Raw genomic sequence first — 15,296 nt, 5'->3', positions numbered from 1 at the left:
ATGTTTAACATAAAACCGTTTAACTTAAAAAGTTTTTTTACCTATTTTTATTTTCTAGTTTTTAGTTTTTATTTCGCATTCTGTTTAATTCATTTAGTGCTTCATTATTGCAAGGTTCCTTGCCCGTTAGTTTATATAAATAAATCAATTCTATAATATAAATATAATATATATTTATATATTATATAATATTTATTTATTTATTTTTATTTTATTTATTTAGTTGATTGTATTGTCACCAAAATCCAAAGTGTATACAAAATTTCAGATTAATCGGTTGACAGGAAGAGGGTGAAATTTGAATTACTAAATTTGACCCAAGAATAAAACAAACGGGGTGAGCTAAATAAAACCGTTTAAAAAGATCATGAAACAGATTCAGAAATCTGAGGCCAAGACTTAAAGAGGTTGTAGCGCCACTGATTTATTTATTTGTTTTTAAAGGATTTCAGAGGGTGAAATAAAACACCAATTTGATATGTTAATCAACATTTATTTTAACATTTAAAATTACATAAAAAGAAGGCAAATAGCCTTAAAAGTCTTTGATTATTTATTACGACCTACAGAATTGATTTCATTTATAGAGTGTTAACAATGAAAAGAACAAAACATGCGGTCATGACAATTAACCACACTAAATGACAAGAATTATAGTATGTTTAAAGCATATAGTTACGATAGATGTAGAAATTGTCATTTTACAGTTATAAAATGGTCGTTTACAGCTCTGGAATTTGGCTCCAATATTTGCGGAAATCCAGATTCGGCAACATACATACACACAATTTTATAGAACCCTCCGGTGTGAGCCGGTCACAAATAGATTTTGCTCATAATTGTAGACATTTGTGTAGATAAAAGCTAAATTTTTGAACAAGCATAAAGTATATAGGATTGATATGTTGAGAATAAAATATTGTATTTTTGGTCATAAAATTATGTTATGATAGAATTATCTTACAAAAATCTACCCCCTTTCTGCTTACAACTATAAAATAAAAAACTTCGGAATATCAGCAAACATTATAAATATTTTTTTTATTTCTGCATAAAGAAATCTAATTTGGAGGTAGATTTCGACATAAATACTCCAAAAATAATTAGGTATGCTAGGTATTTATCGATAAAAGCCATTGTAAGTGACAGTAAATAAGATTCCTTTATATTGTCAGAATTAGAGCCATTCAGAATAATTTAGGATTTAAGTGAAAAAGCTAGTACAAGTGTGCAAACTATTACTATGGTTTACAAGTGGGCGCGTTTATATCGAGAAAATAGCCATCATTTTATGATATTTATCTTCATACATATTGTCTTTATAATCGATAACATTGACTGAATGATTCACAAAAAACGTTAAATTACTAAACAAGAAGCTTACATGTTCAGTAATATACTGTAAAGTTACCAGATTTTAAGTAGTTATTCTTAGATGGCGTAAGATTTTTAATGGTATTTCTTGTTTAAATCCACACAACAGTCAATGCATCTGGCACTAGTTAAGTGGTCGATTGGTCCCAACGCTTATCAGGAGTCACAGTGAGGGTGTTTTTGAATTATTGATAGATTTCATTTAGACCCATGACCCCTTCTCAACATTCTAAATTTAAAATGGAAAGCCTTACCGTCTCCAATGATGGCATATTGATATGAAATTGAGCCAAGCGGGCTCTTAAATGCGGTTTAGATATAATATAATTAGATATGTTAAGTTCATTTATATTTAAACATGGAAATTTAGAAACAGATACACGTTGACTTGAAGAATATTAAGATATATAAATGTTGAAACATTCACGTGAAAATAATTATTCAAATTGTAAACTACATTAAACACACAATTGGACAGTTAAATCACACCTTACATTTAACATTCACTAGATGTTTGTCGATGAACTAGAAAAATAGCTGGTTTCCACGTCACGAAACGTTATGCGGAGGTAATGTACACCACAACAAACACTGGTGGTTGTCTAAGATTACGCATAAGCAAGTTTTTGTATTACTTTTGTGCAGTTTATTTTCATGTGACACAATTCGGTGTTATTATTATTTCACAGACCTTCAAGATGACAGGCGGTACTTGGTTTAGTGAGCGATTTAGTTTAAGTTTCGTGATCTTCATCTTTTAGTGCCTCTCCATTACTGGAGGTTGGCCGTCAGTATCTTGAAGCGTGTCTTGTCCTGTGCCAAATGCAGTAACTCTTCCGCAGTTGCAATACCCGTACTCCCTAACGTTGCGAAGCCATGATTTCTTCCTACCAACACGCCGTTTACCCTGGATTTTACCCATTATAATTAATTGAAGGAGGTGGTAGCGGTCATGGCGCAACACGTGGCCCAGGTACGCAACTTTCTGTTGTTTAATGGTCTGCAAAAGCTTTTTCGACATTCCAACTCGTTTCAGAACCTTCTCGTTAGAGACATTCTGGATCCAGCTTATACGAAGCATGCAACGATAGCACCACATCTCAAATGCTTCTAAGCGCCGGCGGGTATCTTCTTTCATTGTCCAAGCTTCACAGCCATACAGAACAATTGGCCATATGTAAAAAAGGAGAAGTCGGACTCGGAGTTCAATGGTCAAGTGACGGCAGCACAAAACTTTCTTAATTTTGTTGAAAGATCCTCGGGCAATTTCAATTCGAGACCTAATTTCATGATCAGGATTCCACTCGTTTGTTAGTTGTAAGTTTCGTGATAGGAACCAGCTATTTATGTGAAGCAAGCAAATCTTACCATGAATGAGATGACATCAAGTGAAGTGATTTTTAACATTCGTTGTAGCAACCCACATTGTATCCTTTCCGGTATTTACAATTAATAATTAGCTCTATATAATGAAATTTATTTTGCAGGACTTAACTAATATTACCTTAGCTTACCTGTTTTCTTTTAATTACGATTAAATATGCATTGGGGTGGGAATAGAGTTAGGGGCGACGTGGCTGCTTATTGCAAAGAGATACATTTGTGATATTACATGGGACAAAGGATGTAACACATTAAATTCAAAAAATAATCATTTAAAATTACGTTCATTAAACTTGCGCGTTGTTTTGTAAAATTAATTTTGCTAAAAAACCTATATATAAAGAATCACAGAAGAAATATACTAACCCAATATAAGTTAATCTAATAAAGTTTAAAAAAGTCGAATCATCTACAAAAAATTTTTTTTTCCTTAAACCTAGTTCGGTTATTACCACCTTTTTCCTTAATTCCTCGAGTACTTAAATGTTATATGAAATGCGATTGCCCCTAGCTGTCTAAACAAGCATTTATATATGTATAATGGTATATACAATGAAAGGTGATATCCTAACCTAAGTACCTTTGATACCTAAAAACATATCCCCGAACTCAATGTATACTTTATAAAATACCAATAGATGTAACGCAAATTCTTAATGTCTTAGCAATTTTTGAGCATACATTTTAAAAAATTTGAATTTTTCCTAATTACAAGTACATCTCTATTAATAGTAACTTGTCCCCGGCCAAATGAAAAAATTTGAAAATAATTTAATAATTTCTACCCACTATTAAAATATTTCTTATTAATATTTATCCTATGCCTCTCTATATACAATTATATTAAGTAAACATAATAGTAATGCAGAAATACACAATTTTGTCGTTGCAGGACATCCATCAACCGCAACCTTATTTACAAATTTCCAATGGCTATTGTGTTATACAATACAGTTTCCTTTTTAGTGAGAAATTATTAACAAAAGCTGTATCTATATTGTAAAACCAATCAAATTATCTTATTAATATTTTTTAATAAGTCCCATAATTGAACGAGTATTACAAATTCAATAACCTCGAAACAAATTCGATTAACTCAAATGAGTAAAGATTTTATACTATTTTGTTTTGAATAAGTCAAGGCTACTGTATTATATAAAGAAAGTTATATCCCTGCATTACTTGTTATATTTAAAACATTTATTTTTTATACAGCTAATTTTTATATTGCTTTAACTGAGAATGCACGTGCCAACACCGATTCATGTCGGCTTCAGAAACGTATATATATTTTTATATAACCAAAATCACATTTATCACGCCTATAGCTAAAACCTAAATTCCTATCAATACGTCTAAATAGACTACTAAACCTACAATATCTAAATAAAAGTGTGAACCCAAAGTATCTATCAAAACATCTAAATAAAAGTCTGAACCCAAAGTATCTATCAAAACATCTAAATAAAAGTCTGAACCCAAAGTATCTATCAAAACATCTTAATAAAAGTCTGATCCCAAAGTATCTATCAAAACATCTAAATAAAAGTCTAAACTTAAAATATCTATCAAAACGTTTAAAAAATTTCTGAACCTACAATATCTGTCACAACGTGTAAATGTCAAGCGCAAGTTTAATACACGAACATTGAATAGGATTTTTATGCGGAAGAAACTCAATTGTGGAGGTTTTTGAAATGCCACAGTCAACCCACTAACTCTTAAGTGATAAGGATATTTATCCTAACTTTTAATTGGAACACCGATCGAACCGATTTATCGAGTCATTGAGCTTTTTACTCGTTCCCAATCCATTCGCATCCTGAAAAACTTTTAGTATGAGTATTTCTTTCATTTCACTTTCAGCCTTACATTTACCTATTTGAGGCTTTCAAAGACAGTACGTAAATCGCTCAATGTTTCTCGACAAACGGACTATGTGCTATCGAATACATTGACGAAACATTCAGACACCGATTATTTCTTACAACTACAAAGATCCCGTGAGACCAGATACTGATTATTAGTAATTCGGGAAATAACACAAAAATACTATCGTACAGCATCCAACGATTCACTATTTATTTAAATCAAAGCACGTCAGTGTGGTCCAAAAGTGGACTCTATGACCACGATGAAAAATATCTCTCTTGTAAATTCGACACGTTCTATCGAATACTGTACGACGTCTACCAATAATGCCTAATCGAAGAAAACAAGAAGCATAGGTGGCAACAAATGCCTAGGAAGTTTGTCACTTCCGGAAATATATATCCTTAACGTTTAAAACAGGTTAAAAAAATAGGAGTTAGATTTGGATATATTATAGGAAGCAGATCGATACTGCGATTAATTCGTTACGTTACGTGCCCTAATCAAATCACAATATAAGTCATTGTGTGCTCTATGTTTACGTGCCTTATGGTTCCTTGTTCTTAATTTTCCGCAATATCGATCTACGTAATGAGCTTCACCAATCAAATGTACGAAAACGTATCAACTGATATTGATAGCGACTTTTCGTACATTATGTTGGTGTCCCTTGTGAGGGTTGCCGTTAAGGCGAAGTGGAAGATCGTGAGCGCGCTCGGCGAGGGGCGCTAGGGATAGGCGTGAAACTTACAAGCTACAAATGTTTGTAACAATAATGTAAACTCGCCCTTTGAGCGCGTCGTCTACAATATTGTCATTAACAATACCAGTCCCTGAGTTTCGATCACAATTTATCAACCTCAATTGTACGAGAAATGCACTCTATGGATACTTATATAAGCCTCACTCAGTGACCGGTGTGAGCGAAATATCGAATGGGAGTACATGAAAGTTACATGACACATTTAAAGTATACATATGAGTACATCGATATTTCGCAATTCTTACCCTACGTTTAACCCTACATGCAACTCCTATCTACTTGCTAACTAACACTTAGTTCTAGTTACGCAGCGTCACTATGCTGCGTGGATCTGAAGCGGGAGAAATAGGGTGATGGGACCAAAGTTAGCAAGTAAACAGTCGTAAAGCGAAAAAAATATAATACCTACAATTATATGAATACTGTACTTAATACTGCTCGTCATCCCTATCACATTACTTATCCAGTCTGTTGGATTCGAAAACATTGACGAATCCCGGGCTTAAGATGTAGGCTGTAGACTTTCCCAATAGAACTTAAAACTACTACCTAAAAGCTCTCATGAAACTCTGTCCGTAATAAGTGCCATTAAGAAATAAATTCTGATTTACTCTAACATACTATATAGCATTTTATACATATTAAAATTAACGTACAAAGAATGTATAGTATTTTTTTAATAGAAATGAGTAGTCTGTGGACGAAAACGGTTGGGTTTCCGTTTCTTAAAACTATTCTGATAAGTTCGTGACACATTTAAGTAATTCTGATAATTGAGATCCATTTTATATTTATAAGATTTTTATGTTTGTGATTAACGTTAACGTTTGTGTGAAACGTAGCAATTAACAATCGATTTTGGATGTAGCGGGTGTAATATATTCACTTGTTACATCGTACTGGTCTCATAGGCCTAACCATTTGTGTATCGTAAAGTTATCATTATACTTATAAATTGTAAGCAACAAAGAATATTTTTTTGTAGAACAGAAGGCAAACGTGCAAGAGGCTCATCTGATGTTAAGTGATACGCCCACCCATGGACACTCTCAATTCCAATTGGTACGCTCTTTTTGTGAACCCTAAGTCGAAATGGTTCGGAAATTTCTTAAGGTCTTGAGCGCAGAGTGATCCCCCCCCCCAATTTTCTTTGTGGATAAGAAAATCAATTGAAGACGACCGCAAAATCGATCGATACAAGGCAAATTTAGAGAGTGAATAATTTAAATACTTTATTTATTGAAGATATTTAAATATTATATTGTTAGGGATGTTGTGTAAGATAGGTGGGGTAAGTAAAAGTATTTGGACACTAATGCCCGTTGGCTAGTATATAAACTTAGAAATCATGATGCAACGGGCGGCCTTATCGCTACTAAGCGATCTCTTCCAGGCAACCCTAATTAAATAAAACAAATTATACGAAAGAAAAGAATTGTGAAGAAATGCAATAGTTTTTTTATAGAACAGGGGCAAATCGATAGAGGCTCATCTGATGTTAAGTGAACGGCCGCCCATGGACACTATGCCAGAGGGCTCCCGAATACCGGCCTTGTGAAACCTAATTTATAATATTTAAAAAAATATTTAAGCGTAGCGGAAGTAAATTATGCTTTGTTTAGCAACGTATTTAATGAAAAGCAGTCAAACAAAACAAAATTTGAAGTAAAATATCAAATTGTACGCTGTATATACAAATTTAGTTCAAACAATGTTATCAGATACAGAAGTGGTTAGACCATATAGACGTATATCTTATTTATAGATAAATTAACATCCAGTGAAACGCGCTTAAGGGCGTGGCATTGGTGGTTTATACCCCTCAGTCATACGTTCCAAAAAGCGGTGCAAGTCGTTAAAACGCGGCCGTTGATTTGGTTCGCGTCGCCAGCATTCATGCATTAAATCGTAAAGTTCTCGTCGGCATCTCGGTAGAGGAGCGGCCGGGACTCGTGCGCCACGGCCTCCGCAACGCCATTGGCTTGCATTTGCAACAACCTAGAGAAGAAACCCCTTGAATCACTATCAATGAAATACTGAATAAGAAGAAAACGCAGTCAAAAATGAAGGAAAGGAAGTAAGAATTACATTCTGAATTCTTTCGGTTGCGGTTCAAGGACAAGTGCGTACTAAAATGATTTTAAATATGGATAGTCACGTCAAGTCACACGAAATCAATAAGAGAAGAGTTTCTCTGGTCTCGGGATAGAGTTTTATATCTGCTTGGGAGTGTGGGAACAATTTTGTATATATATTGATTGAGATTCTACTGATACCCATATGTTTCCTTATAAATTTCCTCTATATATGTGAAAAGCTTAACAAACCTGATCGTCGTTCATCTCCTCGAAAGGTTGCGCTGCGCAGTATGTGTGCACCTCCCAGACTGTGACTCCAAATGACCAAACATCGCTTGCGGGTGAGCACATGCCCTAAGGAAATGTAACTTTTATAACAATTCAGGATTTATTTCCTACATTCATGAGCCTGCATGGGAATAGTCAATGCTCCATGTATGTACCATGGTACATTCATAATGACGATCTTCATGAGGACGTCACCACAATAATCATAAAGATTGCTGGACCCCACGAACAAAGGCTCCACCAACTCGTGATTGTCGAAAAGTTGAATACTTTTTGACACCTCTGGTGAGAAGATTGAAAAGGACAAAACTATTCGAATTAGTGAATATGTGTGAGTGCACAGTTAAGTGCCAAACAGTTGTAAGTGGGAAAAATAGTACACCAGTCTTCCCCTTAATAGAAACTAAGTAGTGTTATGGGACACTTTCTAACGTTAAATAAACTTTTTAGTAAATTAGGTTTGACTTAAATTACTTAGTCTTAGGCTAAGCTAGATCGCAATGTTAAATGATGTCTTTGTGCAGACAATTTGTTTAAAAAAACATTCGTGAGCTAGAGTCGGTCTTGACTGCAACATGCGGTCCATCTATGGCCCGCCTTATTTAATAATTGTACTTTTTTAAATGCTCTTTCGTCTCTTTCTGTCAAATTTTGTTTACTCTGCGATGAAATGAGACAGCTGAGTACTATAATTAAAATGTAGCAATTAGTCGGATTTATATATTAGTTTATATAGTAGTAGTACTGAGGGGACTTTCTTGACAATATAAAGTGTTTGTAATAAATTGTTCATAAGATAGTTTACCATAAGCAGGCTCTCCCACGGCATCCACCGAAGTGGTACTCGAATTCCATTTGCCATAATATGATAATCGCCAATAAACTCTTCGCAAAACATCGCATAGTCGGATACTTTAATGTTCAGATCGTTGGTAACTGTTATATTTCTAAAAGAGAAGTGTTAATGCTTTAAGTTGGAAATTTGAACAAAGGTATCCTTAGAGTCTGTTTCACAATGCATGGATAAAGTACCAAATAGCTATGCAACACATAAATTATTTGGAAGATAAATTGTGCTATTTGACATTCATCGGACTCATAACTTATTATAGACTTTATGTGACGATTAGCGCTATCTGACAGTCGTAAAACGTAACAATAGTGTTTATCCTACCAATAAGTAATAAATAGCTAATTTGGAACTTATTTAGAACTTATCCGTACATTGTGAAACAGATCCTTAATGTACTAAAGTCATAGATTTAAATTGAGCAATAAAGCAAAGATGCACAATTACCAAACACATAATTATAAAGAAGTATTTAAACAAGAGGTAAATTTGTCGAATCACGGCTCCACCTCCACTCCACCAGAAAATGTATGTCACAGTATGTAACGGGCTTATAAGCGATTCCTTACATGCAATAAGAAAGGAAAAACGATATACCAAAATGTGAAATATGAACTGAAATGTGAAGAGTATTTCCTATCTTTAAATTAATTTAAAATCTTTTTTATTTTAAAGGCTCATTCGCACACTTGCGCAAATGTCTCTTGCCATACGAGTACAGGATTGTATGGATATATGGGCATTCCCTATTCCACAACTCTCATATGGAAGGACGAATATCCGACACGACTGCAGTATTGCGAGAACACGCGCAGGAGGACTGTATCACGTGCTCATAACTTAAAAATTTATAGCCGCTCACCATCTATATTTTTATTCGAAAGAAGGCTTTATTTCCCACCCGGGAATCGAACTTGTACCTCATGGTCTGCTTTAAACATATTTGCAGTAATGAAAACAATACATTCGCAAGTTATTCCGAAAAATAACACATAACTGAAATATTTTTACTGCATTAAACGGAAAAAACGAGGTAGAACCAGCGCAAATATAGTTAAATTTATTCTGCATGGCAATTAAAGTAATATAAAAGTTTGTATGTGAATTTATTTCTTATGCTATAATATTTACCTTGCTGCGAGATCTCTGTGTACTAACTCGAATGACTCCAGATACTTCATACCGTTGGCTATTTGGCAGCATATGTGTATCAAACTCGCATAACTATAACAATATATTTAAATTAGCAGGATTTTGTGTGGTGAGTTGATTATTTCTTAATAAATGGTTGTAATTATAATAAAGTCAAATCATTTATTTCAATTAGACCACCTAAAATGGCACTTTTGAACGTTAAAAAAAAAATACAAAGAAGATTCTAGTTGCCTCTTCCAAAAGGTAAAAAATGCATACTTCAATCTCCGTTCCATCTTCAGTATCGTTGTCAATGGGACTGCATTGCCGCGGTCGAGTGCCGCGCATGGAGGCTCTAGGAGGCTCAAACCGAGCACCCGAGCTAGTTGCGGGTGCTTCAGCCCAGCTCCCCATGTAGCTTCGCGGGCAAACGCCGCTCTGAATAACACACACAAATAAACCGTGTTTACAGGGAATATTTTATTTCGAAAGAAAAAAAGGTATTTAATTAAAACGTGTTTAGCCGTAAAAGAAGTCAATTTCGTAATACTCCAGCGGGTATTGAAAGTTCCAAACTCTTGGTAATGAAGCCATGTCTTGAAGGTGAGGCTTTTTTAGAATTATTTTGATTACAACACATTGCGCAATTAGTTGTGTAATGTATAGAACCTGCGACCCTAAGACCTATATAATAACGAAATATAAATACAATAGAATGTTGTATGGAAAACTATACGGAAACACGAATATCCATGAATGCCTACGATAAAAATTGTATGGAAAACGACGCGTTCAAGCTTTATTTAATAACTTAATATTTATTACGACGAGTTATATTAATATTCCACATACGAAACATCGGCGCGCTCCGTTTGATTGTAATTGGTCATCTCTAGTCCAAACACCTAGAAATTCAACATTATATAACTTCTGTTTGTTTTTTCCGGCACTAGCTGCCAGTAGAGGCCTTTACGAAAAGAGCCTATAATTCCGTCACTTTATTCAAAACCCGCCAGCTCCTTTGCCCCCTGTACCATAAAATGCACGCTTTCAACTTTCGTCAGTCGTGTTACATTCTCACTCCGATGTTTAGTTTATCACAGCTTTAGCTGTAGCACCGCTTAGTTCGAATCGCCGAGTTTCAACCGAAACTCTACTGGAAAGTTTAACTTTTTTCTGCTTTGACTTTCCATTTGACCGCTTTTAACTTATAGCTCATAATTTATAACTTGTTTTGTGATTTATTGTTATCTATTTTTATTAGTTTAAAGTGGTTGTTTTGTTTCAATCACATTTAAGAATATTGTGAGTATACTTTACTATATAGAATATTACTTTACTATAGTTTCTTCAATTATACATCAATACGTTGGTATTGCGGCAGCTCGTTCTACACTAATTACATACGAACGACGGATGTTTGTTCTTCCATTTAGTTCACCGCACACGGAGCGCATTTCAGCTTTTACTTACAAAAATCCATTGTTTCTATTTCATTTTAAGTATTGTTCATGGTAGGTCTTCCGATGTCGTCTCTTCATACAAAAAATATGCAATAATTTTACAACAAATCTTTGCTTCTCTCAACTATAACTTCATCAAGTAATAGGCGTACTTTATACAACACAGAGCTTTGTGTTATAACCGTCAAAAGAATTGTTACCACCTCTAGCTACTGGTACTAATCTATGCATTTAAAATAAATAGCACTTTGTTACTAAGCTAATTTAATACTAATAATTAACAGATATGGCCACGTTAATAATTAAAACAACAATAATAATTTATTTATACTATTTTTATTTTATTATTTATTCTATATTTTACTCCATATAATATAGGTATATCAAAGAGAAATAAAAACTTCACCGCGAAGGTTAAAAATGGCTTTTAAGTAGAATTTACATTCACAAGAAAGAAGTTATTGCATGAAATGCCGTGATTTATATAAAATGTCGACTCGCTTGACATCGCAATAATGCACGCTAGAAGGTTTTTATACGACATTTTTAGTTCACGATTGCGTGTTGCGTCGTATTCAATGTTGAACTCGGGCGTTATGAAGGCGCGGGATTTGCTTCGTACGTAAAATGTGTGTTTTCTAGGAATTTCGCGAAATTACAGCAAATATCTCAGTTATTAGGATATTTGTTATTGCATTTTATTTATGTCAAGGTATTTTGTGTTTATATCGATTTTAAGGATAGGACTAGAGTTAATATTAGTTTTTTGCACTTCCGTAATTTTGTAAAATCGCAATCTTCGTCAATCTTATACGCCTTTTTGATATCACGAGTCACTTAAGAACGTATACCAAGCGAATATAGAAAACTAGTGTCATGTTTGGTCATGAAATACGAGAGCGCGTAACCCCTTTAGACAACTAAATAATAGTGCGAATTTTTAGTCAGAGTTATAAATTATATTTAATTACCTATAAGTTTTGTTCTGACAATCACTTCATAAAACCATAAAAATACCTTAAATTGTTTCTATAAATTGACTTATTTACTAAGTGTAATACTAGATAAAGCTTCATACTTGACATCGCTATGGCAGCCCCGCCAAAGTGTCTTCACAACCACCAAACGACGGCGGTCGCCACTCGGTAATTCCTCGTCGCTGAGCTCTTCGATGCCATCCGTCTCGCAAATCTGGAGCTGTCATAGAATAAAATGTAATTAAATATTAGACCATTGCCTTGAATGCCTTCCGTTACACAATAAGTTGTTTATATCAGGAGAGGAAGAAGAGGTTGATGAAATAATTTTACTGATTTAGACTTCTATAAGGTGTAATTGAAATTAAATAATACTTAAGTATGCTGCTTTATTTAGCCTTTCTTTATGTTTCATTTCGTAAGTGTACGGCGGGTTCTTGAATAATAAAAGTCATAGCTTCGATGGTTTTGATTTTATTGAAACTTGGACGCATTTCTAAAGGGGCGTGTTTTTATACATAGGTACAATATACATTACCTGTATTGTAAATTATTATTTCTTTTCTGTAGACAGAAGTTAATAGTTTTTAGTCGGGTCGAAGTATAGCAAAACGGTATTCAGTTGTAGTTTGCTTATATATTGATAAAAGAGAGTGATTATTGTGCTACGTGGTTGAGTTATAATAATAATTAATATTGTTTTTAAACATATGGGCTAAAATATTGTAAAAAGTTTGCGTTTGAAATTCCACGGCAATTCCATGATTTGCCGTGGAATTTCATAATGGGGTTGTGGACACGGAGCAAACACATCCCTTTTTATTAAAAACAATTTCATTAAGCCTGGATTTAGGAATGGATATACATACATGTCATATGCGCTTTAAAAAGTTATTAAAATCTTTCATAAAAAAAATCCTTAAAACTGCAATTTAAATTAAAGTTTAAAAATAACCGAAGAACTTCAAAGAACCGTAACTATTCTGTTAAACGGATGTTTAAGAGAATTAAAAGTATGAAGGAATTAAAATTTACATTTTTATTCGTCGGCACGTGGAAAGTTTCTAGGAAAATAGTTCTTAGGCACGTAAATAGTGAGGACGTTGAGAATTTCCTGTATATTTTGCAAAAGCCTACTTTGGCCCAGTTTCTAATTTTACCGAGCGTGGAAAATGGCTTTGCGCCTGCCGGATGTGCAGGCCTTGGGAAAAACATTACCAAAATATAACGTTATACTTTTTCGTGTAAATTTTATAAAACATTCATGATTACTCACAATTAGGTATTGATCAAGTGAAAAATAAGTAAAAACTTAAGGAAAATTTCATAGACGCACTAAAATGCGAGTTATGCGGGAAAGCGTTACTTTTAGGGGCTAACGACTAACTTAAATATTAAGATACATTGAATTAAGTTAAATATAATAATATAATACCTTAATTATAGGTGTAGTTAACAAGGACATGTGCGATTCTTAACCTTGTGCTGATGGGATTGATCCACGTTTGTGCAAACAATTATCGAAGAAATACGGAACAAGTTTCAGTCTGATATTAATTTATTTCTAGAGGGAACATTTACAATAGTGACATTAAAGGTAATGCAATTCCTTTAAGTTGACAGGCATTTGGTTTTTTTTTAAACCCTCAATAAATGTCAATCAACAAATACAAACAATATTGTGTGAACCTCATGTCCCATACATGAATTTAGATAAAGAATTAAATATAATACTAAACGTATATATCATATAATCAATATAGTAGAAAAATAATGTTGCAATATGGTCGGACATAAACTGAACAAAGAAACAAAAGTAATCGTATTAAAGTATTGTTTGCTCAGGTGTTGTACGTGTGTAAACGCAACTGTATAGTTAACTGAAAGTTTTGTCAATACGGGAGAATTCAATAGGTTTCGATAAAATTGAAAGTTAATTCGAAAACTTTTTATGAGTTTGTGTTAAAATAGGAATGAAGTTTTTCTTAGCGTATTTTGTCTGACGTATATTGTCATTTTCTAATGTACTATTTTTTTTAATTGCATTTCGAAGGGAAATAATGCAATATATGATAATTATAAATGTTTTACTAGTCTTCGGTTGGTCTTAGTCGTCTTAAAGAAAAACAATTGAGTGTCGTTCAAAAATTGCGAAATACAATATACATCGTATAAATTATAGTACAAATTCTGTAAAATTTATCAATAATGAGATCATAAATATTCGTTTTCTTGTTTCAAAATGGGTTTATTTAAAATCATTTACCTTTTATCATTGTTTATTAAAAAGAAGAAGAATATGTCCCAACATTAAAATCCCTTTATAAGAATAAAATTGAATAAGCTTACATATTTAATAAGGTAGACGATTAGTTTGTATAAATTAGCAAATTAATATGAAGTTACAATATGTATAATATATCTAAAGCTAACTAAATATTAGCAGATAAGTAACATTTAATTTCAACATAAATAATTTATGACTGAATACTATAATATTAAACCAATAACGAAATAATGGTGACGCTGAACCAATCAATGACCACATTATATTATATATTCTATATTTATTATATAACAATTTGTTTAGAAGTCAAACACAAAATGGAACAAGAACGTTGTTCACAATTTTACTCTTCAATCGCTAAAAGGCACAAGAATCACAGATTCCATTGAATGCCATGCTGGAGGCGAATAAGCTTTGGCCAAATGCATTTCTTCAAATTTAGTTTCTCTGGTGCTGTTCGGTCGTCGACCATTAAAAGTTTTACACGGGATGTGTTCTGCATATTGTTATAAACTTTCGAGTTTTTACGATTTGGATAATAAGAATAACCTTAGCGATTAAATAAAAAGCGAGGTTTCAGTTAATTTTAGATATAGCAGTAAGCTTAGAATCATTTATTTTTAACTACACACATCTTAAATACAACATTTCAAACTTAAAAAAACAAACAAAAACACTACTTGTAATCTTTCAAATTTCCAATTATAATAATCTGAACTATTTCCGAATCCTAAAAACACTAATCAAAAATAGACCAACTATTTATTGCATTACGGCTTTGTCGGCAAAGATTCGATCGTCTTGGTCGCAATAATCTCTCCGCCACT

General features: G+C 33.3%; 1 protein-coding gene and 1 long non-coding RNA gene across 3 annotated transcripts in view; one reads left to right on the top strand and one right to left on the bottom strand.

Annotated features, from left to right (window-relative positions):
- Positions 1-363, top strand: LOC125062716. The gene is made up of 2 exons (XR_007119315.1): positions 1-125; positions 269-363. It is a non-coding gene; the product is annotated as an uncharacterized LOC125062716 (long non-coding RNA).
- A 109-nt stretch (positions 364-472) lies between these two features.
- The window catches only part of LOC125062589 (epithelial discoidin domain-containing receptor 1-like), a 139,167-nt gene continuing 124,343 nt past the window's right edge, over positions 473-15,296 (bottom strand). For both annotated transcript variants that reach the window (XM_047668598.1, XM_047668599.1), the window contains exons 13-18: positions 12,284-12,402; positions 10,022-10,180; positions 9,740-9,832; positions 8,564-8,705; positions 7,720-7,824; positions 473-7,390 (exon numbers count right to left, since the gene is read on the bottom strand). In XM_047668598.1, the coding sequence (XP_047524554.1) occupies positions 7,184-7,390; positions 7,720-7,824; positions 8,564-8,705; positions 9,740-9,832; positions 10,022-10,180; positions 12,284-12,402 (825 nt within the window). In that variant the 3' untranslated portion in view covers positions 473-7,183. The remainder of the gene's footprint in view (positions 7,391-7,719; positions 7,825-8,563; positions 8,706-9,739; positions 9,833-10,021; positions 10,181-12,283; positions 12,403-15,296) is intronic.

The sequence above is a fragment of the Pieris napi genome, chromosome Z (assembly GCF_905475465.1).
Source record: "Pieris napi chromosome Z, ilPieNapi1.2, whole genome shotgun sequence".
NCBI lineage: Eukaryota > Metazoa > Arthropoda > Insecta > Lepidoptera > Pieridae > Pieris > Pieris napi.
This window is presented reverse-complemented; position numbering and strand designations above follow the sequence as displayed.